Source organism: Athene cunicularia (genome assembly GCF_003259725.1).
Source record: "Athene cunicularia isolate RWA chromosome 2 unlocalized genomic scaffold, athCun1 chr2_part1, whole genome shotgun sequence".
In the NCBI taxonomy this organism is placed as follows: Eukaryota; Metazoa; Chordata; class Aves; order Strigiformes; family Strigidae; genus Athene; species Athene cunicularia.
This window is the reverse complement of record NW_020799095.1, coordinates 104004232-104029652: the sequence shown is the minus strand read 5'-3', so window position 1 is coordinate 104029652 and position 25421 is coordinate 104004232. Positions and strand designations below refer to the sequence as shown.

The 25421-nt window shown below is 39.3% G+C and overlaps 2 protein-coding genes across 9 annotated transcripts; both read right to left on the bottom strand.

Moving 5' to 3' along the window:
* Positions 1 to 234: 234 nt before the first annotated feature.
* LOC113477121 (histamine H3 receptor-like) lies at positions 235 to 6987 on the bottom strand. 2 transcript variants are annotated; one of them, XM_026843245.1, is made up of 4 exons: positions 6874 to 6987; positions 6027 to 6297; positions 3103 to 3269; positions 235 to 1298 (listed from the first exon to the last, which is right to left on the bottom strand). In XM_026843245.1, the coding sequence occupies exons 2-4, from the start codon at positions 6271 to 6273 to the stop codon at positions 513 to 515; spliced, it is 1200 nt and encodes a 399-aa protein (XP_026699046.1). In that variant the 5' UTR covers positions 6274 to 6297; positions 6874 to 6987; the 3' UTR covers positions 235 to 512. The 2 variants fall into 2 exon arrangements, with proteins under 2 accessions (XP_026699046.1, XP_026699045.1); XM_026843244.1 differs by having other exon boundaries at positions 6027 to 6315; positions 6874 to 6907.
* A 4319-nt stretch (positions 6988 to 11306) lies between these two features.
* On the bottom strand, positions 11307 to 25393 carry LOC113477120 (histamine H3 receptor-like). 7 transcript variants are annotated; one of them, XM_026843237.1, is made up of 6 exons: positions 22882 to 25393; positions 22546 to 22651; positions 21601 to 21952; positions 18136 to 18424; positions 14762 to 14928; positions 11307 to 12364 (listed from the first exon to the last, which is right to left on the bottom strand). In XM_026843237.1, exons 3-6 carry the CDS (start codon positions 21616 to 21618, stop codon positions 11570 to 11572), a joined length of 1269 nt encoding a protein of 422 aa, XP_026699038.1. In that variant the 5' UTR covers positions 21619 to 21952; positions 22546 to 22651; positions 22882 to 25393; the 3' UTR covers positions 11307 to 11569. The 7 variants fall into 7 exon arrangements, with proteins under 7 accessions (XP_026699038.1, XP_026699041.1, XP_026699037.1 ...); XM_026843240.1 differs by having other exon boundaries at positions 21226 to 21952; positions 22546 to 25393; XM_026843236.1 differs by having other exon boundaries at positions 22546 to 25393.
* Positions 25394 to 25421: the final 28 nt, after the last annotated feature.

Genomic DNA, 25421 nt, shown 5'->3' with positions numbered 1-25421 from the left:
CGAACATCCGTAGTGTAAGGAAGTAATCCTCCTATGTGCCTGACTACAAAAGTCATAAAATAACTGGATGTTTTATGATAAGGAAAATAATGCTTCTGAATGCAGTATGAACTGTTCAAAAGAAATAGAACAGAGAAGACATTAACTTTAGAATACTACTGACCTGACAGCAAATACTGACCTTAATTGTATTTTTAACTAATAGCACCCGTGAACAGAAATATAAGATGTACTGCAATGGAAGATAGCATCTTCAACAACATGAGTGAAGATGATGTGGATAGACTCCTAGTCAGACAAGGGCACTATCCTTTAACTGACCAATTGAAATAGCTGGAAAAAGTACACAAACTTTGGGCATGAATGTTTATCTGAAGGAGGACATATTTCACAGAAGGCTTATCTAGGCTTCCTAACTAGACTAATCTGGAAGAGACTAGCTCTAATTTCAAACTGTGGCTACTTACATCCCTCATCCAGCTCCTCTTGGGCTTTTTTTTTTCTTTTTCTTTCTAAAAAGAGCTTGATCTCAATGTTGCAAACTTTTTGGGACATAATATTTTCATGAAAGCCATTCGAAATTTAACATGACAGAGAGGGTAGAGAAATGGATTCAGAGAAGAATTGAGCCACAAAAGCCAAAAGGTTATTTCATACCAGGAGTTATGGACACAGGTGCCTTGGCAGGCCCCACGAATAATCATCAGTAAAGTGTATGGGGCCCAGCAAATGGCAAAGACACACACAATTATGGCAAGTGATTTCGCTATTTTCTTGTCCTGCTGCAGTTTTGACCTGGTCCTTGCACAGAAGGAAACAGATAAGTCATTTTCTGGGGTTACAGAATTGCCTCTGGATGGAGATGAGCTCTCAGTTACCAAGGACTCTTTCTTTGGCTTCACGGAGGAAGAAACACTGTCCTCTGCTTCTGATGGAGGAGAAAACCCTCCTTGCCTCAGTGAGAAGCAACATCTCCAGGACAGGCTACCACTCCTTGGAAGCTCACAATCCTGCATGCTGCCATGCCGCTGGCGCCTCTGGATGTTGTGGAAGATGTGCACATTGAAGTAGGTCACTGAAAGCAGCGGCACAAAGAACTCCAGGGTGGATGCACACAGGAGGAAGTACCAGTTGTTGAAGAACTCAGCGTAGCACTGATCCGCTGCTACCACGCTGCGTCCGGCCACATACTCCCAAAAGAGGATTGCCGGGCAGTAGAGGAGGAAGGCAAAGAACCAGATGGCCACCATCTTGATGACAGGGTTGGATGTTATTCCTTGCTGGGCTCTGTAAGATACCTTCAAGGGAAAAAAAGTAAAAGGCCTTGCCTGTAGAGACAGGTTTTGGAGCCAACAGAAGTAGCAAAAGAGTAATTTAGCAGAGTGCTTGGTAATTTAGAGCTGCAGCTATGTTGCTCAGCTGAAGCTCAGTCACGTATGTGTAATTTATTGATGTTGACATAGGGGTGTCTCTCTACAAGTTAATGTGACTGTGCTAGCATTCTGGTCGGGATAACGAAATATGATCATCCATCAGTACCAATTTGGTATGCCTTGTTTGAGACATCTGTGGTCTGAAGTGCCAGAGTAATTAGCATTTTATAGTTGTTCAGAGCATGACTCCCATTCACTGACAACTGCACTGTTTTTTACAGCATTTTACAAGCAAATAGGACTATATATGTCACAGTGGTCAACAGAAAATGTGTCACATGTATTTAACACTCACCTTTGAGAAAATTGTTTATTGAATACTTCATGAGGAGGTAGGAATAGATTTCAGCTCTGCAATTCAGCCTCTAGCTGATGAAACACAAAATCATCCCTTTTCTTCCTTCTCCCCCCAATTTGGGGCCAGTACATATTGCAGAACAGACAGATATACTGCTGCTTACACCCTGCTCCATCCCTTTCACAGGATGACAGGCTGAATGTGTAATTCTGGGATATCCAATTAAAAAAAATCTAGATATCCAATTTAAAAAAAAAAAAAGGTATGTTAATGTCATTAAAGACTATCAAACAAATGTCCATAGGTCTTGATTACACTTGCGCAGGTGGTCTTATTTTTGCACTTTGCAAATGCATCTTTGGCTTTCCAGTGTAATATTTCCTATGTGTTTTGGGGTTTGATTTCCCAGATTTTTCCCATAAAATAAAATAAAATAAAATAAAATAAAATAAAATAAAATAAAATAAAATAAAATAAAATAAAATAAAATAAAATAAAATAAAATAAAATAAAATAAAATAAAATAAAATATGTAATTAAAAAGGCAATTATAATAAGCTAAATTAATGATAATCAACAAAAATAAAACTGAAATTCTACCATATGATGACACTGACATTCTCATGAATCACCAAGAGCTGGAACCTTTAGATCTCCCTGACATTTCCCTACCACTTGAGCTAATGGCATGGCTAGTGAGAAATGTTGGTCTCCATTCTTAGCATGAACCAAGACATAAAACGCACGTAACGTGCGTAGGATGCTCTGCAGAAAGCAGAGACATAGAGTGCATCTAAAGTCTGGGGTTCTCCTCCAGGTACTGAGAGGAGTTTATTGCGGCATGTTCACAGGCAGTCACTGCAGCCTTCCCTTGTCCCACTCTCTGCCTTGTTTGGTCTTGCTCTCAGTCTTCTCCAGGTTGTTTGGGACCATGTCTCAGGTCTAGACAACCTCCCCAGAGTCCTTCACTTCACTGCCCTACCCCCACTGTCTTTTCCTCCAATGCCTGATTTTAGGTCCAAACCCAAATCCAGTTTACTTTGAATGTCCTCTTTCCTTGCCCCCTTTTTACCAGCCTCCTGCCTTACTTACCCTTTTCACACCTCAGCCTGCTTTCCCTGAAGCAATAGCACAACAGCAACCTGTGGCAGAAATTGTGAGAGAAGTCCTGTTTGGCTCTGAGCTGGAGCATGCTCAGTGCAGAATATTCACCACCTCTAGCTGCAAATATCTAACAACCTCCACACATTTTCGAGAGCTATTATCTCAATGAAATTTGGGTTTACACTCTGCAACATGACAGAGGTTGGTGAGTATAATCCTCTAAACATCTTGCGACATAATCAGAGAAGCTATAAACAGGGTACTTACAGCTTTAGTAACTGACAGGAAACGGTCATAGCTGATAAGAACAATGTTAAATACTGAAGCTGTGCACAGGAGATAGTCCATAGCTAGCCAGAGCTTGCAGACACCTCTTCCCAAGTGCCATTTCCCCGTCAGGCTGTAAGGGATGTAGAGAGGCATGCAGAACACACCTATGGAAAGCAACCACAGATACAGCATGCAGTTCATATGGACTGCAAACAGTACTCCTGGAAGCAGAGAGAGACACTACTGTGGTATTTGGCTAAAAAGAAAAAAAAAAAAAAATCTATTAAAACGAATAGGTAATTTTTATATAGAAATTCTTACATTCTTAGGAAATCTGATTGTGTCTTTCTATGTATTAAGTCTTAGTGTATTTATGAGCAATCTGGTCTACTGGAAGGTGTCCCTGCCCGTGTCAGGAGGGACATTGGAACCAGATGATCTTTAATGTACCTTGGAACCCAAATCATGATTCTGTCATTATGTATACTGATTGTTGGGAATAAGCTCAAGGCAAATCAGCAAAGAAGGATCTGATGAAGAAGAAAACTGAATTCTGACCAACTTGCAGTGTCTAAAGGTATACAGTCAATGCTGCAGCATATACACACTGTGGTTGCACTCTGACATGTAACCTCATCACTGTACACCCTCTAGTCTATCTGTGTCAGAGTTTTCCCCCAAACAAATCTACAGATGTTGCTAATGTCGGTTATTACTGTAAGATTAGTTAGCATTTGTAAGGTAGAGGCAATATATTGGACAGTCTGTGTGGTGTCTGGAAAACTCTTCTATCAGAGATAGGGCAGACACAGCTGAGGTATGAAACCCTCTCCCATTTTTAAGGGGAGTTTAAATCTTGTGCTTGTTCTCCAGCCACAGTTAACTCCAGAACTATTTTTTGGTTTGTTACATTTGTGTTTTTGTCCAAAAGGCCTTCCACTGAAGCACTTTTATGAGAAAGTTATGTTCGTGTTTTAAGCCAGCAACTTCTTAATTTTACCACTAATATTCTTTCAAAAGTGTGGTGCAATATCTGATGCTACATTCCTGAAAATGCTGATCTATCAGATCCAAATAGGAGACTATATGCAACTTCAAGACCCACTTTAAACTCTTCAGATTATTCTTTTCTTAATATGTCCATCAGGTTCTTGGAAGTTACTGAACATAACCAGGCTAATGTGGCCCACTGAAAATAAATCTCTGGACAATGAGCTGACAGACTGTTTGTTATCCAAGGAAATGTGCACTGCACTTTCAGTACTGATGGCTTCTTTTAATGTATAGCTTAAATACAAGCAGCACCTCTTTTGTACAAAATACTCATTTTTCATAGTTGCTGATGACAGCTACTGTTCTCATCAACTTTAATGGGATCAGTGTTTGGCACCATGTCAAAAAGTAATGACTGCTTTTAGCTGTGGATATAAATACAGATGCAAAAAAACAAATTTTAAGCATTTATATTTGAAACTATTCTCACTTACTAATTAGTGGATGCAAAATACATGAGTCACATGCCTGGAAAGATTCCAGACTTCTAAGAAATTTTAAAAAAATACCACAGCAGCTTCAAAAAAACTATTTTCTGACTGATCTCAGAGACAAAGTCTTAGATTTGCATAGTCTATAGGCCAACATAATATTGATACCAATCATTTCTTCTTGGCTAATTTAAGACTCTGTGAGGTACCAGCCACAAACAAGAACTGATGTATATGGTAGATATTTAAATCTCTTGACTAAACTGTAAGATACAAGGAGAAATAGACTTTTGCAGGAGACCTGAGCAATGAAATGGCAGCTCTAGCAGGTTGTCTGTCTGGAGCAGGAAAGTAAAGGCTCCAGCCACACAACATTTGGTTTCTGCCCCATAAGGCAAGACCCAGAATTAGGCACTACAGGTTATAAATAGCATAAATGAAAGAAAATCTTAACAGTTAAACTAATACACTTCACTACACAGCACTGACAATGGAACAGCAGTTAGGGGGAATAGTACTGCCAGAAGTGGAGTAGGTCAATGAGTGCTATTTCCCTCCTTGTGATTCAGTGAATACTGGTCTTAGTGACTGTGCTGAAAAGGAAGCACTTGTGTGCAGAAATACCTCCCTGCTAGCCTCAAGATGCTTGCTGAAACGCCTGCCACAGGACCATGGTTTTGTCAGGCTTTCTTTGCTGCATGGGCTGTTTCCTTGGTCTGAACCCTGAGGGAGCTCTGCATAAGGCATTCACGCCCCCCACCTCCTCGCCTGGCATCACCCATCAGGACCAGATCCATGGCACCTCCAGGGACCAACTCTCCTGGACTTCTGCAATAACAGTATGGGAAGAGGGGACTAATAAGAAAAACAGATGGGAGATGCCAGCAAGCTGTTGCTGGTATCAAACAATCCATTTGATCTATAGCCTGCATTGAGTTGAAGCCAGTAAAAATTCACAGCAGTAGTAGTGTTTTGTGGTGGTGTAGTACACTCATAAGACACTAGTACTATGTAGAGAAGTAATTAATTTACCTGGATGTACCACAGATAGCTGTATAAGAAAACAGTTACACTGTCAAATGGAAGGATGTTCTGAAGAGTGTGATGAACAATCTTACAGGAGAAGCAAAGGTAAATCATAAACAACCTCTTTCCTTCAATTGGTATTTACATACAATAGTTGCTCCTTTTTCCTGAAGCAACATTACAAGTATTTATAAAAAAAAAAAAAAAGGATGCATTTCTCATGATAACATATTTTGAGACATAATAGGCTGCTAAACACTTCATGTTGCTTCCACTGTTCCTTACCCTCCCACTAGACACACAGCTGGGAAAGGGTTTCTCTTAGAAGAAACCAACCAGAAAACAAACCCCATTGCTTCTCATAAGATTCCTAGGAAACCAATAGTACATGACTCCACGGTTACAACTTACCCACTGCAAAGTCAGAAATAGCGAGATTGAGAAAGAAATAGTTACTCCGATGCCGGAGGTTTCTGTCCATGATGAAAGCAAGGATCACCAGGACGTTTCCAAGGATGGTCACCAGAGCTAGCAACACCATGAGGAAAGCCAGCAGCACCAACACACCCAGTGAAAACTCAGAGCTCGGTGACTGCGTGGACAAAGTCTCATTACACGTTCCATCTGTATGTGGAGTTTCGGCAGTGCTGCTGTGCATGTTGTGTATCCAGGTCAGTTCAGTCTGAGAAGAAAGCTGCATCTGGCAGAGTTATCGAGAAGGTTAGGACAAGTCTATTAACAGGCTGGGCTGAATACTGACACATCCAAAAAAATGTACAATATCAAAATAATGGACCACAAGATTTCAAGGCCTGGAGTCTCTAAACATTCCTTGATCTAAATGCATCTATTGGCCTGAAAACAAAATCTAAAAAGACACCTCATAAACAACAGCAAGTTCACACTTTAAAATAAATTATCTTTCTCTCCTGAGCGCTGATCCTTATCTACTGAGGTCAAAAAAGTTAGTCTGAAAACAACTCTTTTCACAGTCAAGCGGGTTGCATATTAGCATTGTGTAAGCTTTTTTACACATTGTATTCTGCTGAAGCTAAAAACAGATCTCATTTTCACTTCCCCAGTCGTCTACAGGATTTAAATTATTACAATTCTATTTCTCTTACAGTAAAATGTAGGCACTGTTGCGCTTGATACTATACCACCAAATTTTATATTTAAAAACAGATATATATTTCTTAATGCTGTTGTTTACAGAACATTTAAAATTAGTTATACACAGCAGAAGTATCACCAATACCTTTTCAGCTAATCCTGATCAGAAGCAAGTCTAGCTCCGGGCACAGCAAACTAAATACCTGGACTTTGGAGGGCTTTATAACCGTGGCCCACCTAATCCTCCACTTCTCAAGTAATTCCAAGTAAGTTTCCACTCCAAAAAGTGCCAAATCCTTATCCCTTTCCAGGTGCAGGAAGGCATATTCCTTCCTCACCATAATTTCATTTATTTTGATAAGAGTGCACAGAAGTTGGCAGGCCGTGGCTGTGACTCATGCTTGCAACTCACCAGCTCCTTAGCACCACAGCACACCCTGTGACCAGCTTTTTGGACTGCAGCCCTAATGCAGCGTGCTTGAGAAGATGTAGGGCAAGAAACAAGGAAAGAGAGGGTGGGCGAGATGTGAGGAAGAGAGGTGCAGTGCTCTGATCGTGTCTTGAGGAACAAAGTGAAATATATTGTAAAGAGTAATTAAAGCAAAAGGTGTAGGGCAAAAGGAACAGAAGAGATCTCAGGAATGATAATCTGGCAAACAGAAACCTGCCTCAGGTGCATGTGCACAAATGCAGACTGGGAAACACACAGGAGTAACTAGAGTTCTCTGCGCAGTCACAAAACCACCAGTCACAAAGCCAGTGATATCAGTGACATGGTGGCATGAGCGTATTGGAAGGCACCCTGATCAGAGCAAGGGAGGTGATGAAGTCTTCTTTAAGCAAATCAAGGAAGCCTCAGGATGGAAATACTGAATGGGCCAATGGGGCTGACAGAGCTAAATCATCTGTTCACTGATAAAGAGGAGCTGGTTAGGGATGTGTAATCAGTGGCAGCCTTGGCTGTAGTGACTATGAGGTAGTGGAGTTCAAGATCCTAAAGGGGGTGAAAAAGGAGAGTAGCAGTATAGACCATGGCCTTCAGGTGAGCAGACTTCAGTTTATTCAAAGAAATGGTAGGTGGGATCCCATAGGAGGCAGCTCTGGAGTGCAAAGGAGCTCAGGGAACTTGCAGGCTTCTAAGGACAGCAGCCTGTTGATGGAGATGTACAGGACAAGTAGATGTACCAGGACACCAGTGCAAAAAGGCAGCATGAAGGAGTTTGAAACAGGGACAGGCCACAAAGGAGGAATTTAGAAATGCTGCCTGGCAACATAAGCATGATGTTAGGAAAACCAAAGCTCACCTAGAGGTGATGCTTGTAAAGGACATAAATGACAACATGAAGAACTTCAGCCACCCCATTAACAGTAAAATATTGAGTAAGAAAAATGTAGGTGATTTGCTGAATGGGGCCAGTGAGCCAGTGACAGCATATGCAGATAAGGCTGAGGTACCCAATGATATCTTTGCTTCATTTTTCACTAACTAGGTCTCTTTTTCCTCCATGCTTAGTGAATGAGTTCAAGGAGGAGACCTGTCAGGAGCAGATGAGAATCAGGCAGGGATTACTTGAGATGACATGACCCATAGGAGTCCATGGGACCCAAACAGCTGCACCCAAGGCTGCTGACAGAACCAGCTACCATCCTTGCAGGGTCACTTTCTATCTTCTTTGAAAGGTCATGGAGATGAGTGCAGGTTCCCAACAACCAAAGAAAGGCTAATGTTGCAACCATCTTCAAATGGTGCCACAAGGACAAAAGATCAGCCTCTCTTTGGACCCTGGGAAAATAATGGAGCAAGTCCCCTTGGAAGGGTGGGAACAGTCAGCATGGGTTTACCAAGGGTAAATCATGCCTGAGAAACTTGGTTGCCTTCTTTGATAAAATTACTAGATTAGTGGAGAAGGGGAGAGTAGTAATTTGCTTTTAAAAATTAGGTAATAAATCAAATGTTGAAGTTTTACTCATAGTCTTTCATGGGGCTGAGGGAGAAATCTGTGTGGTCTCTTCTTCCTTCCTGTGGAGGAAAACCATAGCCTAACATGAAGGAGACAGATGTCAGGAGAATCATTAGGGTTAAATACTCATGCCAGAAATAAACAAACAAAAGATAACACAATTGCTTCCAACATGTATGTTTTATTTGGGGTTTATTTTTAAGACCTAAGAGGGTCAAGTTGGAAAAACACTACTGTGGTTTGAGTTGCACCTCGCAGAGTCATATGCTTACTGTCACCAGGTATTTACAAGACCTACCGACATCTGCAACGACAGAAGAAAATTCAAGAACATGAAATGATGAAATGGATGAGTGAGTGGATAGAGAGATTTGGCTTAGAAATCACTTTGGCAAGCAAAGTCCGTTTGTGTCAGTGCATGAAAAGTACGCCCAAGAACAAATAAGTAATAAGTATTTTACCATAACCCCGCAAAATGTCCAATAGGGAAAAGACTTAGGATGCCACCTTGACCGAGACAGCTTTAATTCTGTGAGCACAGCAACTAAGTGCTTGACTGACCCTGGGAGCACTAAGCAAAATTCCCAACAATTAGAAAAATACAACAAATTCTTTAAATACACAGGAGCGGTGTGACTAAACAGTTTGAACACTTGGTGTGTAATATAGAACATCAAAACCACTGATCTCTAGTAGCTTCTCTACTCTATGTGGTTTCAAATTTGCCACACCGTGTGCTCCCTGACAAACTAGTTCTGCAGTACTGCAAAACGTGGATACAGTTTACCTAGTCAATCATTTTGTAGGCCATTTTTCTAAAGTAAACATCACCTTCTTTAATCACAAAATGCAAACCGAATTTTTATACTAAAAGCATAGGGACAGGAAAGCAACTCAATTTTGGGCCTACCTACAGTTTCTCTCTTTAACAGACGTTTATTTAGTACACCTGCTATTCTATAAATGTTTTAGATGTGTGTGTTTGGGGGTTTTCTAAGCCTCACAGAAAAACAAAGCCCACAGAATCTATTCCAGCACCTTAGTTCATGACAGTGAAAATAACTGTGCTAAATCAATGACTTCCTAAAGCTGTATCTCTCTTAGCAGTCAGGCTCACAACCCATAACGCTATCCGTGTGAGGCAAGGAAGCATAACAAGAACGAGAGCAAAAACTGACAAGAGAAGTATTCAGTTCCAGACCTCTGAACAGAATGGCATTTTAGCTCCTCAAAGCTATCAACTTTTGTGCTATGATTAAGCTGTTTACACGCATTTGAATTGTGCTTGCAAAAGTCTGCTTTTGCAACACTTCTACTTCTTCAAGTTAGATAAAAAATACTATTTAAGTTGGCTATCGCGCTTCATTGTTCTGTGCCTAAGATTTCTCTTTCCATATTTTATACATTTCTATCTACAAAAAGAAAAGAAGATTACATATAAGGAGAGGAAAAAAAAAACCCAAACAACAACAAAAACAACCCCCCCAAAAAAAAACCAAAACCAAACCAAACAAAACAAACCCAAAACAAACAGTGACTTACCCATCCATGAAGGCCTTCTGGGTGAGTTGCAACACCCAACACAAGGTAAGAAAGTCTGGCACATGGAATGGGTTATAATCAAGCTCCATTACCTTCTCCAACACATCTACCCACTCCTTTCAGCACCGCATATTCAACTGCTTTGTTTATTTACAGCTGCTTAAGACACCTCTATGTCAGCTTTTGGACCTCTGTGAATCCCATTCCCAAACTGTGAATATGGCCCTTGTTCAGTGATAGAAAAAATCCAGTTTGATACTGGTTCAGTGGCAGAGAAAATCCATATAATGTCACAGTAACAGGACACAAAGAACTGATCTGGTATAAAAATCACTCTGTCAGTTCAAATTTGTTCCAGACATTTTGATGGAATATCTTTGCACTTGCAAAGCTTTACACCCAAGTGGGTATTGTCTATTCTCGCACAGCCAGCCAGAATCATAAATCCAGTATGAACTTTGTATTGCTTGCTCTGCTAATTCAACAGGAATGTGATCATGTGCCCAAGCCTGGCCAATCTTGTAGGTAATCAAATAGTGCGCAAATCTGGCACTAAATATCATTTAAGCCTGACCAGAAGCAGGCACTGTCAGGAGAAAAGACAGTACTGGTGAAAATAGTAACAACCATTTATGACTGTGACAATTTTGATAACCAATCTCAAAATTCCATTATCATGGAAACTTTCATTCTCTGAAAATCATCCAGAATTACTACCTTACATGTACTGTGTCCCGCAAAACATGGACTATATTAACAATATGGACTATATTAAAATTAGAAAAGGACAGATATGCCAGATTAGGCTGTCTTCACTTGCATATTGCTCACTGTGGGAATTATAATGACTACAGGACACTATCTTGTCTTCATAGTAGTCTTTAAAATGAAAGTATACTGCTGCGGTGACTATTTATACAACCTCTCAAAAATGTAGCACAACTGCTTCTTCACTGGTAGCTTTAGGCTCACAAATAGGATATAAATTTTAACTCAACACATACACAAGCAGCTATCTCCCTCCAATGAACGTCTATGGAGATAAAAAAAAAAAAAAAAAAAAAAAAGTTGCCTCAAACCCACAAACCAAGGACATCCAACAAAACTTGTTATTCTTTTTAATGCACTAGATGGTGTTTAACCTGGCATCATATCAGCAAAAACAAAAACAAGATCCTGAAAGCTACCAATATCAGGGCAAATACATACCTCTGCTGCACTCTTAACCAAGGCCATTGGCAAACAAAAGTTTTTTCTCTATTTCTGTTGGAGACACATATGAAAAGATAGCACTAAATAAGAGAGGAGCCTTATCTGTAAGTCATTTATTTTAACTGTCTAAATAGAAGGTGTGTTACGTGATCTCAATGTTGCAAGCTTTTTGGGGCATAGTATTTTCATGAAAGCCATTCGAAACCTCATATGGCAGAGAGGGTAAAGAAATGGGTTCAAAGAGGAATTGATCCACAAAAGCCAAAATGTTATTTCATACAAGGAGTTATGGATGCACTTTCCTTGGCAGGCCCCACGAATAATCATTAGTAAAGTGTATGGCGCCCAGCAGATGGCAAAGACACACACAATTATGGCAAGCGACTTTGCTATTTTCTTGTCCTGCTGCAGTTTTGACCCAGTCCTTGAATGGAAAGAAACAGAAAAGTCCCTTTTGAGAGCTGTGGAACTGGTTTGTGTTGGAGATGGACAGTTAGCTATCACTGCTGGTCTATATGACCTCGTTAATGATGAAACACTGTCCTCTGCTTCTGATGGAGGAGGAGATGCTCCTGGCCTTGGCAAGAGACAAAATCTCCAGGACAGGCTGCTGCTCCTTGGAGGCTCACAGTCCTGCGTGCTGCCACGCCGCTGGCGCCTCTGGATGTTGTGGAAGATGTGCACGTTGAAGTAGGTCACTGAGAGCAGCGGCACAAAGAACTCCAGGGTGGATGCACACAGGAGGAAGTACCAGTTGTTGAAGAACTCAGCGTAGCACTGATCCGCTGCTACCATGCTACGTCCAGCCACGTGCTCCCAAAAGAGAATTGCCGGGCAGTAGAGGAGGAAGGCAAAGAACCAGATGGCCACCATCTTGACCACTGGGTTGGATGCTATTCCCTGCTGGGCTCTGTAAGATACCTGTGAAGGAAAAGGACATATATCATGTATTCAGACAACATTTTGGAACAACTATCTCAAAAAAACATGACAGTAAGTCAAATATAATATTTGTTCCATAATTTCCCAGACACCTAGAACATCTTCACTTATGTAAGGTTTTGAAAAACTCTGTTAGTCTTGTTCATCAATTACTGTAGGTCTGTGATTGATTTTAATACTTGGGATTGGAGAGGAGCAGAAATTATGATGGCTAAATTACCATTTGGCTTCCAGGTGTAAAAGGACATGAATTGTTTTCATCACCACCACAGTAAGGTAGCAATAAGGAATCAGTTTATGATTTAAGAAATGCCCAGGCTCAGAGGAGAGCAAAAGCAGATGTGGAACTTCCTGTGCAGGCAAAAGTAGAAGCCTTCTACATTAGACAGGTTACCATGTGAGACTGCAAACACTAGAAAATGTAATTTTTAATACTGTTTCCTCTTGCCACAGCAGAATAAATATCCCATGCATATGCTTTAACACCCTTTATTTTATTGAAACATTCTGTTTTAACACTCGCTTTACCTACAGCTCATTGCATTGCTACAAATCTTGACATTTTTATGTCTACCTGGACTGCATTAATTTATTTTACTCTTACTTAGGCGTAAATATCTATCTTTGAAAAAAAACATTAAGAACTAAAATCATGTCATCCAAAGTTAGGAAATAGAAGAGTTAAAACCTCCCTTGTAATAGCCCAGCCAGCGTGGACAATACATACTTCTAGATCTGGGTCCCCTGCATCTTTCAGAGCACAAGGTGATCCATTAATGAGAAGATTGACAATTTTATTTCCTCCATACTGTTTAACACATGTTATCCCAGGCTCTACTCAGACCCAGAACTACTACCTTCCTCATCAGCTTCGTATGCTGTTTATTAACATAGCATCTGCTTGCATACAAATATTAATGAAAGGTATCTTCACAGCTGCATATGACATGAGGGGCATTGTCCCTCTTTTACCAGTGAGTAACAGAGCAGTAGTGCAGTGTTACACACATTATTTTAGATACTCTGTTTTAAACATCTGTAGCCGGAAGATTCAGACTCTTCTACATCTTAAAGCGTCATATTAGCTCAGAGCAGAGCTCCAGTTCTGCAATAATGATTTTGCAATAATGATTTTGCCCTTTACAAGGCCATAAGCATCTCAATTTAGTAGGCAGAAAACAGGAAGCTCAGCATAGCTTCACAAACAGCTAAGTCTGAAATGACTGGCCCCTGGCCATAAACTAGGTTTGCAGCATAGGTGGATCCCAGGTCCATAAGGAAACATGATATCTTTTCTTTGGATAACAGCCCTATGTTACACACTGCTGGGCTCACTCCATCCTAATTACCTAAAGGAGAAAAACAGAATATGATCATGTAAACGAAGACTATCAACAGTGTGTAAGAACATGAAGTTCAGTTGGGTTGCAGAAGCCTTTTTAATTTACATTTCTCACATTCTGAGCTCTGCAACTTCATTAATATTTTTCAGTATTATTGTTACTTAAATACAGGGATTTTCAGACTTTATTGTTGAGCTTTAAAAAAAAAAAAAAGCAGCAACAATCAACCCTAAAACCACAACACTGCGGATGAAGAGAAAGAGATTAGGCACTGTATCAGCACTTCCCAAACAAGAACCTCCCAATCTAACACAGCCCATGTCACTCAAGCTAGCAGTTTAATCAAAAGCAAAGGATGCTGATTGTCTTTCATCTGGATCAAACACCAGGTAGAGCTTAAAAATGGTGAATGATAATATTTACCACTGGATTTCTCGGATATCTTCTGAAGCAGAAGAATGATAACACACAAGAAACACCTCTTACCTCTCCTCATATTTTGATTCTTTTTTTTTTTTTTTTTGCTTCAAGGGATTAGTTTCCACCCAGCTGCTTGTTGGCAGCACATGTCAATCACCACCCACAGTAACGCAGATCCTCATCTGATCTTCAGTCAGTTCATACCATATCTCTCTTCATACCCTCTTCTCCTTTTAAAATTTATACCAAGCCTAAGCACAGCTTTGATTCAAACTAGTTTTCTTTACCAGTCTTCCAATGACCAAAGCCCAAATTCTCCACACTCCTGCTGCCCCTTTCTGACCTTGACCTTCCCACATTCTCTGTAGTGTAATTAAATTTCTAATCCAGACAGCAGGATGTAAATATTGAAATCATAGGCAGGACATTGTCCTATATCTAAGTCCCAATGCAACACTGAAGCATCAGTATTTCTCCAGGAAAAAGAAAAAAAAAAAAAAAAAAGATATAATAATGAAGGTCTATTTAGCTTCCAATGTTAATTATGAACACTCTGAGTTTTACGGAAATCTCAATATATATATAAAGCAATAATTAAAAGTGTTCTTCTTACAGCTTTTGTAACTGACAGGAAACGGTCGTAGCTGATAAGGACGATGCTAAACACTGAAGCTGTGCACAGGAGATAGTCCATAATTAGCCAGATCTTGCACAGGCTTCTTCCCAAGTGCCACGTTCCTGTCAGGGCATAAGGGATGTACAAAGGCATACAGAACGCACCTATGGAAATAAACCAAATGCACACGTCAGTCATCACTGCAGGCAGTGCTTGTGAAAGCATAGAAACATTTCTGCAGTATCTGATACAAGCACGATAATGACTGGAATTGCCATGTGGAAAGCATTACATGAATGAACAGTTTACTACAAACTAGGCACCAGTAACATCCTTATAATTAATACCTTTCTAAAGGTGTATCATGTTTATTGTGTATCATTATTACTTCTCCTGTTTATATCACCTCCTACAGGAAGAAGCAGCTGATGTTTTTACCTGCTGAAATAAACACTATTCTGTATTAAGTACTGAAATTAAAATAAACAGAAACATATTTCCTCCCCAATGTAATTTACTGTTTTCTACAATAAATTATCTAAGTGCCATGCTTCTGTCCTCTTAGAAGCATGATATGATGTCCGAGAGAGTTCTAGAAGTAACTTTTATAAAAAATACAATATGAATTTCAGACTAATATTTAAAACTATATGATCAAAAGGCTGACAAAAATTGCACAGTTAATTTAGTACACCCAGTCTAACATTTCTTCTCATCATAATACTTGATCATAACCACTTAGTCAGCGGTGAGCTAATAGGGTATGATCTATGGGAACACACCAAGTGGTGGGAACATACATGAGTGACCTGCATCTATGGCTATCTAAGTTTAGGCTGTTCGATTCAAATGCTGTGAAAGCGCTAATATGATCTCCTTCTAATGAATTTCTAGGTGATCACACTACACAGAGTCACAATGCAGCCTTTCAAGGCTGAAGACCTAACGGCGTAGTTTGCTATGATGCAGAAATGCAGTGAACAGCGTCAAAGCTGCAATGAAATGGAATCACTGCATCTACAGAGCAACTAACACTTCCTCTTTCAAGCAAAAGTTTATATTATAGGTTTTAACATTCACGGAGGGGGGGGAAGGGTATTGTTTCAACTTTAGATTTACTTCATAATAGTGTGTACTCCTGTAACAGGTACTGAAGAGTATCAAGAGTTTCCATTTCCCTAAAAATCTTATGATACCTGTTATTCTCCCTCTACTAAGAATCAAGATTTTTAATCTGTCCAGAAGCACAGGGATAAAGCAAAAGTTGATGAAGGTCAAAGTCAGATAGATTAAATGTATTAAAAGAATAAGCAAAGGGCTCTGCAAGCATGAAAGTATGTACTTCTGGCAATTAGGATCAAGCAGAAATTAAGGATAATTTAGGTACACTCCAATGCTAAATTATGAAACTACAGAAATACAAACCAGTTTGACTCTAAAGTAGGCAAAGCTTTTAACCAAATCTGGAATGAAAAGCTAGACATTCAGGTAAACAGAATACTACAAACCAAAAAATTATGGAAGTAATGACAAGTAGGCTCTACTTCCTTCTTTGATAGAAAACATTATTTACTTTGTATTTCTCAGCTAGATGCTGATATTTATTCAACATGATGCTATATTGTGAGCCAGATAATAGAACACCACTCTGTCTACTGGTTTTCTGTTCACTGCTGTGTTTTCCTGTGTGCCGTAGCCAGACAGCAGTCAGCAAGAGCTCTGCAGCACAAAGCAATTATAAGCTGGCAGACATCAAGTATGTGGGGGAAGGGATGAAAACTTTATACAAGGAGATCTGGACATGACAAGGACCTGACTATTAGAAGCCATGCCCTTGATAGAACTTCTGGCACCGGCAATAAATTTTAAGAAGAGTTTCTTCCGTTTTTTCAGTATCCTTTTTAAATGTGTAGATAAAAAAAGTAGAATAAAAACAGTTTTTAAAAGATTTTGTTGTGATGTCACAAGTCAGAATATAGATTTCATGAAATAGAAATGTTTTTAAAACCTTCCTTCTTCATACTCAATAATTTAACTGACTTTTACCAGACACTCAACACTTCACAGAATATTGCAATACATGAATCTCCAGTTGCACATCAACCTAGCATTTTAATTGTAATTTTTCTCAGGACAAATTTTAAAATAAAATGTCTCCCTATGTATAAATATATATACGTATAACATCAGACTTCTTAGAAACTGACTTGTTACATTTATTTACCTATACAAACACATATTCCTAAAATATGACTCTAGATAGAGCATATTCAGCAACACGTTTTCAAGTACTATTCATCACTCTTTTGAAGCAAACTACAAGTGATTATCTGTATTGTGTGAGAGTACATTGAAACAGAAGATATCACAGAATCACAGAATAGTCTAGGTTGCAAAAGACCTTAAAGATCATCCAGTCCAACCATTAACCTAACATTGACCGTTCTCAAATATGTCACAATATCCCTCAGCGCTATGTCGACACGACTCTTAAACACCTCCATGTGCAGCCCATTCCAACACCCAACAACCCGTTCTGTAAAGAAATGCTTCCTAATATCCAGTCTAAACCTTCCCTGATGCAACTTGAGGCCATTCCCTCTTGTCCTATCGCTTGTTACTTGGTTAAAGAGACTCATCCCCAGCTCTCTGCACCCTCCTCTCAGGTAGCTGTAGAGGGCGATGAGGTCTCCCCTCAGCCTCCTCTTCTCCAGACGAAACACCCCCAGTTCCCTCAGCCGCTCCCCGTACAACCTGTGCTCCAGACCCTGCACCAGCTTCGTTGCCCTTCTCTGGACACGCTTGAGTCATTCAATGTCCTTTTTGGAGTGAGGGGCCCAAAACTGAACACGGGAATCGAGGGGCGGCCTCACCAGTGCCGAGTACAGGGGTCAGATCCCTTCCCTGTCCCTGCTGGCCACACTATTGCTGACACAAGCCAGGATGCCATTGGCCTTCTTGGGCCCCTGGGCACACTGCTGGCTCCTGTTCAGCCGGCAAGATCAGCCATGTGTGCAAGATCTGCCAGATAATATATGCTGTATTCGATTTCATTATCTAGACTTCAGGCAAGACTCCCACAAACAACACTCATTCTTTGTTATTCCACATAGATTAATGAACAGTAGTGTTTTTTCCTAAAGAAATAACATTAAACATTACCTGTTTATATGACAAAGAATCCATTTCTTTCTGGAAAATAATAGGCTGCCACCATACTTCATGTTGCTCCCACTGTTCCTTACCCTCCCACTAGACACACAGCTGGGAAAGGGTTTCTCTTAGAAGAAACCAACCAGAAAACAAACCCCATTGCTTCTCATAAGATTCCTAGGAAACCAATAGTACATGATTCCACGGTTACAACTTACCCACTGCAAAGTCAGAAATAGCAAGATTGAGAAAGAAATAGTTACTCCGATGCCGGAGGTTTCTGTCCATGATGAAAGCAAGGATCACCAGGACGTTTCCAAGGATGGTCACCAGAGCTAGCAACACCATGAGGAAAGCCAGCAGCACCAACACACCCAGTGAAAACTCAGAGCTCGGTGACTGCGTGGACAAAGTCTCATTACACGTTCCATCTGTATGTGGAGTTTCGGCAGTGCTGCTGTGCATGTTGTGAATCCAGGTCAGTTCAGTCTGAGAAGAAAGTTGCATCTGGCAGAGTTATCGAGAAGGTTGAGATTCATAAACAAGACCCAAAAATCCAATAAACATTAAAAAAAGACTCAGTAGAGGAAAAAATCAAAAGGTTCTGAAGCAAGATAAATCTAGTTTTCCTAATATTTTTAAAACCATGTATATCTTGAAGGGTTACCAGTAAGCAATATGCAGTTTTTCCAAGCTCATATTTTAAAATGCAAGTTCTTCTTTATGCAACCTGATCCTTATCTTTGGAGGTCAGGAGGGCTGATAGGACATTCTCTCTTGCTTTCCTCCCTTCCTCTCTTCCTCTGTCGTTTCCTCCCTTGCAGAACTGTTTTCCTTGCTAGCATTATGGACAACAACTTTTTCTGGAATTTTTTTCTTAAACTTGGGTACATATCCTTACAAAAATTTAAACTACTTTCTAATTTAATTCTTGTTTATCTAGTAAGTCTGTGGTGTCTCTCTGTTGTGTTACATTTTTTTGTTGACCAAATGCATCATCAACTTCATTGTTCCTCTTTCTGCGGATCTTAAGGCTGAAAACTGCTATGCTGTAAATAAGGATATACACAATTACTTAGTAGAGCAGTTAATAAGTAATGATCCAACCCTCAGAAATCAATTGCAAAACTCCCACTGAAACCAGTTTCAAAGCTCTTTGGGGCAGCCCCAGTGACTCAGCATTGACTGCTGCTGTCCCAGAACCCAGGAAAGAAATACTCCCTGAACGTGAATGAGAGATTGGCAATTAACTTTACTAGGACTAGGCTTTTCTTTCCACACTGATGGGAGAAATTGTATGTCTTCCACAAGTGCTTATATTTTGTATGAGTAATGAAGCCTCTTGCAGAGAGCTGTGACTATTCCAGAGTTGTAAAAATTCAATCATTTTTATTATGGATTCTAAAAACACTTTGGTGCCTAATTTTCAATACTTAGATTTGAAAAATGTTGGCTGTCATGTCTGTGGTTCTGTTGTGGGAACAAATTCATTAGCATTTACCAAGTGCTTTTACTAAATGTTTGAATGGCAGCAGTACAAAAATGCAAAACTTTATTATCCATACAAATATCTTCACAGCATGCACGTCCATTACTGCTTTAAGCTTTATTTTATTTCCAGGTAGTGCTTGAAATGTATAAAACACACTTTGGCAATGACTACTAAGTAATACCATCAGCCTTTCTTCTGCTAGCAATACTGAAGCTGACCTATGTGAAGTTTTTGAGGTCCAAGATATTATGTGGTTGAAAAGAAAATAAAGTGATGAACAAATGAAACATCAAATTCAGGATTCAGACAAATCTGTGTTCTGTCTGTCTTATCTGCCTGTAGCCTAAGGAAGAGTGTAAGAACATGGCAAAATACAGTGCTGGTGTGCTCACCATGCCTCCAGTGATTTGTGGCTCCAGGTGTCAATATGTGACATTCGATCATTTTATTTTCACTTCTTCTTCTAAACAGTCACCTTCGTACCCCAAGAATTTCTGCTTCTGCATTTTATTGGTGATAAGAGACATCACAGGGCTCCTACAGGTGTCCAAGGAGGGTAACAGTTCTTCTGTGATTGCTTCCCTCCATTCAAATCCAGAGAACAGCAGGAAAATTGCCATGGATACTGCCAAATCATGGATCCTACATAAAGTGTTACCACGTCTCAATGATACTATTTCCTTCCTAAAACTTAATGCAACCAGTCCTTTTTAACTGGTCTCACCCCATCACAGGAGTAACGGCTCATTTCTGTGCATTCAAAGTGACAATCACTTGGTAAGAAGCACTTGAACCTAAGGCAGCTCTCACACACACAACATACGTGCTGCAAACCTTTGTCAGTGGGTGCTCAGAAACTGCACAGAGACACATATCCTAGAGGAAAGTACATATAAGGTTTTCTTATTTTAGACGTGGGGCTGCTTGCCCTCAGTCAGGAAGGGGTCCTGGAACAGGTTTCCCCTCCCCAGGAACACTCCTTGCTTTTCAACTGCAGAAGAGAGGTGAAGACCCAAGCTCTTAAGTACTCTTTTCATGGTCCAAGTTGATCCCCCTTGTAACTTTTCAGCCTGTTTTTTGCTTCAGGTTTCTCAACTCTAAGAGGAAGGTAATGCTTAGTATGTCCTCAAAACCTAAGAAAAATTCTGCATTAAATAATAAAGTGTGTCAGTGGAAGAGAGTGAAAGATACATTTCTATAAAGAACCTTTAGTCTATTAGTAAAGATAACTCATTTGGGAAGCAAGCCAGATTTCACAGCCTCCAAAATCAAGCTGAAGACAGGATTCACCCTAGCTGAGCACTCTGCCCATATACTCTTCAGTCTCGAGGACACTCAGCAGCTTCACTGTTTTTTGTAAGAAACAGCTAACCTTGCCAAATAACTTAAATCCTAAAGTTCTTTCTAGGAGTATACAGCTAACTAATAATTCCTTTCCATCTCCCTCCTTCAACATTTCTTCTTGGAGTTAACTTAGATCTAACTTGGTTTCTCAAAATCTGAGATATCTAACTCTTCCATACTGTGCTTGGAAAGCTTGCGTGCAGCAGGGCACCTAAAAACATGGATGCTACCCTCATGTGTTTTGTGACATCACAGACATCACAGACCTAATTTGTAGAAGTCATGATGCCATGTAACTAATCTGTTCACATCCAGAAGATAATCTACACCAGTCAGCAAGGTTTTTTAAAACATCAGCAGTGTAAGTGAAGTTTAATAGAAGATCCACCACATAAGCTTTTAGCAGAATTTATTTGTGTGGCTATCACTATGATTAAACTAATCTAGAACACATGTCTAGCTAGAAAAATACCTTAAGTAGATAGTAAACTGCTGATTTGCTACTGGTGTCAGGGCAGTGTTATGAACTGTTCAGTGATAACCCTATAAAAAGATGGAATTTTTATTCAAATAGACATGCTATACAATAAACACACAGCACAGATTAAAACACCAAAAGGATCCACAAGTAAATGTTCCACCTTTCTCTTCCCTTCCTTCTTCTCCAGGTGTTTTACAAGAATGCATACTGAACAATAAAAGCACTACCCCGAATTACCTGCTTATTCAAGCATTCAGACTTTGCAATATCAAAAAATTACAAACAGTCCAGAATTGCTATGCTGCAATTAAAGAGACAATTATCTTCACTTTGAAAAGTTAAGAGCAGATTTTAAAAACAAGTGACCTGTCCATATTTCAGCATGGAAGATTTCCAGATACGTGGTAGGACACTTAGATGAAGTATTCTGTCTCATCATCACTTCTTGAAGAGAAGCTTGTAAGATTGACAGGAGTTCTTTTCCATTGCTCAACTGTCTTCAATTCATTAAGGTTTTTCTATTTGAAGTCTCTGTTTTACAGAGAAACCACCTGGCAGTTCTTCAGAAGGTACTTTGCTAGTAAAATACCCTGATAAGATGTTGGTCCAGCCACTGAAGTTTGAGCAACAAAGAAAAATAAATCATTCTGATACTACCCTGTAGAAACTGCAGTCCTGTAATGGCTAATCTGGTTTCAGCTGTACTCCTGATTGATTACTGGAAGAGAAAAGCAAAAGCCGTAAAAGAAAGAGATAAGAGAGTGGCAAAAAAAGACTAAATAGAAGTCACAATCTAACTTTTTCTGCTAATGTTTGATTCTCCACAAACATTTTTATAATAGGCAACTCTACTTTGGGTATGAATTAGTGCTATAATCCTTTTCTTCTTATTTTTTTTCCCAAATAATGACATTTACAACTTCAACAAGTAGGGCATATGTATACAGCTTATATTGTCTTAAACAAATTTACAGTATTTGATAACAAAAACTGTTAAAACTGCTGCTTCAGTCTAACATTTTATATTCTGTTAAGACATTTTTCTGAAGTTAGAGTGGAAGCAAGCCAGCTGCTTGTAAAAGTAGGCTGACTTGTTTTCTTTCTCAGATTCTGGGGGACATGTGTTCTCCACAAAGAGAAACAAAATACTTTATAGTCCAGTTTATAAAGAATTCAGCTTCTTGATTTCCTTGTTAACAAGGCAAATGCATTATAGGCAATGAGGAAGGTGCGACAATCAAAAATATATTCCACATGTCTGCTGCTGCTCTGCTCTACACACAGAATAGGTTACTTTTGTGCTTTGCTTACCAGTCCCAGTGTGAAAATGCTCTTGATATCTCAAGGACCTCAGCTGCTGTTTCAGTGCTAAATTTTTGATCCTGACATGTAACAACCACAGCTGCTCTAACGTTTTCTGAATTACAAAGCAGAAACAATTGTATTCAATTAAGTGATGGGATACAGGCTTCTTGAAGCATAGCTAATAATCAAAGAGAAAGAAATACACGTTCTTTAGGCCATGAAGTATACTGAGGCATCGCTCTCAAATAAAAGGACAAAATCTTGCATTGCAAAACTTTTTCAGAAAGCCACATGAAAACTCATTCTTAGAATAAAGGAAGTTTAAATTTAGGAAATGCTTACAAACAAAAACAAGAAGAGAATGCAACTTCTCTAACCAAAGAGTCCACAAGACAGCTAGCCAGCATTTCACATTCTCTCTGAAAGAAATAGCATGAAAACACAATTTACACATATTTCCACTCTGATGGTCTGTTCCCAGCTGTTTTAAGGGACAGGGGGATTCATTTTGCTCATTGATTGGATGACCTATATGGTCTATTTCATTTACATAGCAAGTGGCTTTACTACGCAGTCAAGGTAATATAACTGCATAAAATTGTTTCAATAAATCAGTGCTGGACCTATCTGCCAGAGAATCAGCTTTTTTTTTTTTTTAATCATGTATTTTAGTGGTACTTTTCAAATTACAGAAACTGTTAAGGAATATCTCTGTTGATATATCAAACTCTGGAGTAGTTTCTCTGATTAGATGAAGTTTGCCTTGGAAAACATTTTCTGGGGCACCCAGTGCTGGAGAACTAGAATGAACAGTTCAGTATAAGAACATACTGGCAAAAAATGTGTATCAAGATGGCCAAATAAGCTAGTCTTACAAATACAGCTTTTAACTATGTAAGAGCCACTAGGGAAATGCCATTAAATATAGTCACAGCCCTGACATTACTATATGACCAAACTACATAAGGGTGTACCTGACCTAAAAAAGTACCTGTGACTCAGCTAGAAATTAACTGAACAAAAGTTTAGAAATTAACTTGAGAAAAAAAAAAATGAAGACAAAAAAGCCAACAGATAATTAAAGTCCATCTTCCCCAAGTGGAAGATATCAAGGAAATGTTAAAAAAAAAATAATTTAAATATCATTTAAATAGCAATATGACAATTAACTGACAAAAAATCCTGTTAATTTTTTTATAATGCATTAGAGAAAAAGTCTGCAAGCTATTAATAAAAGAGTAGAAAATTAAAGTGTTTGTGATCATATCATTAACACTTGTTTTTATCCTACTCTACATGGTCCTGGTTTTGGCTGGGATAGAGTTAATTTTCTCTTAGTAGCTGGTACAGCAGTTTTTGATTTAGCATGGGAATAATACACTGATGTTTCCGTCATTGCCAAGGAGTGCTTATCATAAGTTAAGTATTTTTCAGTTTCCCATGCTCTGCCAGTGAGCAGGTGCATGCAAAGGCAGCTGGGAGGGAGCATGGCAAGGACAGCTCACCCGGACTAGCCAAAGGGCTATTCCGTACCATAGAATGGTGTGCTCAGTATATAAACGGGGGGGAGCTGCCCGGGAGGGGAGATCACTGCTCGGGAAGCATCTGGCTATCTATCAGCAGGTGGTGAGCAATGCCATTGTGCATCACTTGTTCGTTTTTTGTGTTTTTTCCCTTTCAGTTTTATTTATCTCTATTTGTTATACCCATTTTCATTACAATTATTATTTTATTATTATTATATTTCAGTTATGAAACTGTACTTATCTCAAACCTCAAGTTTTAAATTTTTCTTTTTTTTTATTTTCAATTTTTCTCCCTTTCCCAGCGGGCAGAGTAGGAGTGAGCGAGTGGCTGCATAGTGCTTAGCTGCCAGCTGGGCCTAAACCAGGACACACACCAAGGGAAGGCACTTCAGAATGTTTACTAATGTTCACTACAAACTGTAAGTTCTTTTTTTTTTTCTGGGTATTTGATTATTCAGCACTCATAGGAAAAACTGTCTGAGCACTCTATCATTTACCATGCAATTTCATTATATTTGACTTTCTTTTAAATTTGTTGGCATTAAAAAAAAAACATTGTTCTGCACTTTTTTTTTCTTTTGCCCCAACACTTTCCTGAACATATGTACATCTGGGTGGTACTATACCAGGCTGGTGATTTATGGTGCAGGTGCTTTGTATGTGTATTTTGAAGCACCACTCCTACTTCCCTTTAAATCTAACAGCGTATAGACTTGCATGACTTTGAGTAATTTAGCCCATTATATCTGCAGGTTGTTGTTCTTCATTTTCAAGGATAAAGCATAAGAAGTTAAGATCAAACTAACAGAATGTTATTCAACCGTCCTTTCTCTCTGGTGGCAAATGTAGAACAAATGATTAGTTACACTCTGCTATGGTTTAGTTGAGACCTTATGTTCAGTGCCAAAGTACTTTGTCTTAATTTAGACCTTGAGCATATAAGCACTTGAGCATGTATTGAGAATTACTCACGAGTAAAGCTATTGACTTCAAAGTTATTGACTACCATATGAGTAAAGTTCAGCTTTCATAAGGTTAAAGATCAGGAGCCATTCAAAAAAAAGGAGGCTAAGAAAGCTGTGGCTTTTGTACTGTTAGGAGGTTTTTCTTACAGAAAAAGATACACAATTGAAACAGTTTTCAGTATTGTTATTCTGGAGATGTCAGGAATAGAAGAATGAAGATATTGTCACCTTCCAGAGATCTGGGTCAGGGTGTTCAAGGTACTGTATCACAGAATCTAGGTTGGAAAAGACCTTGAAGATCATCCAGTCCAACCATTAACCTGACAGTTCCCAACTACACCATATCCCTCAGCGCTACGTCAACTCTACTCTTAAACACCTCCAGGGATGG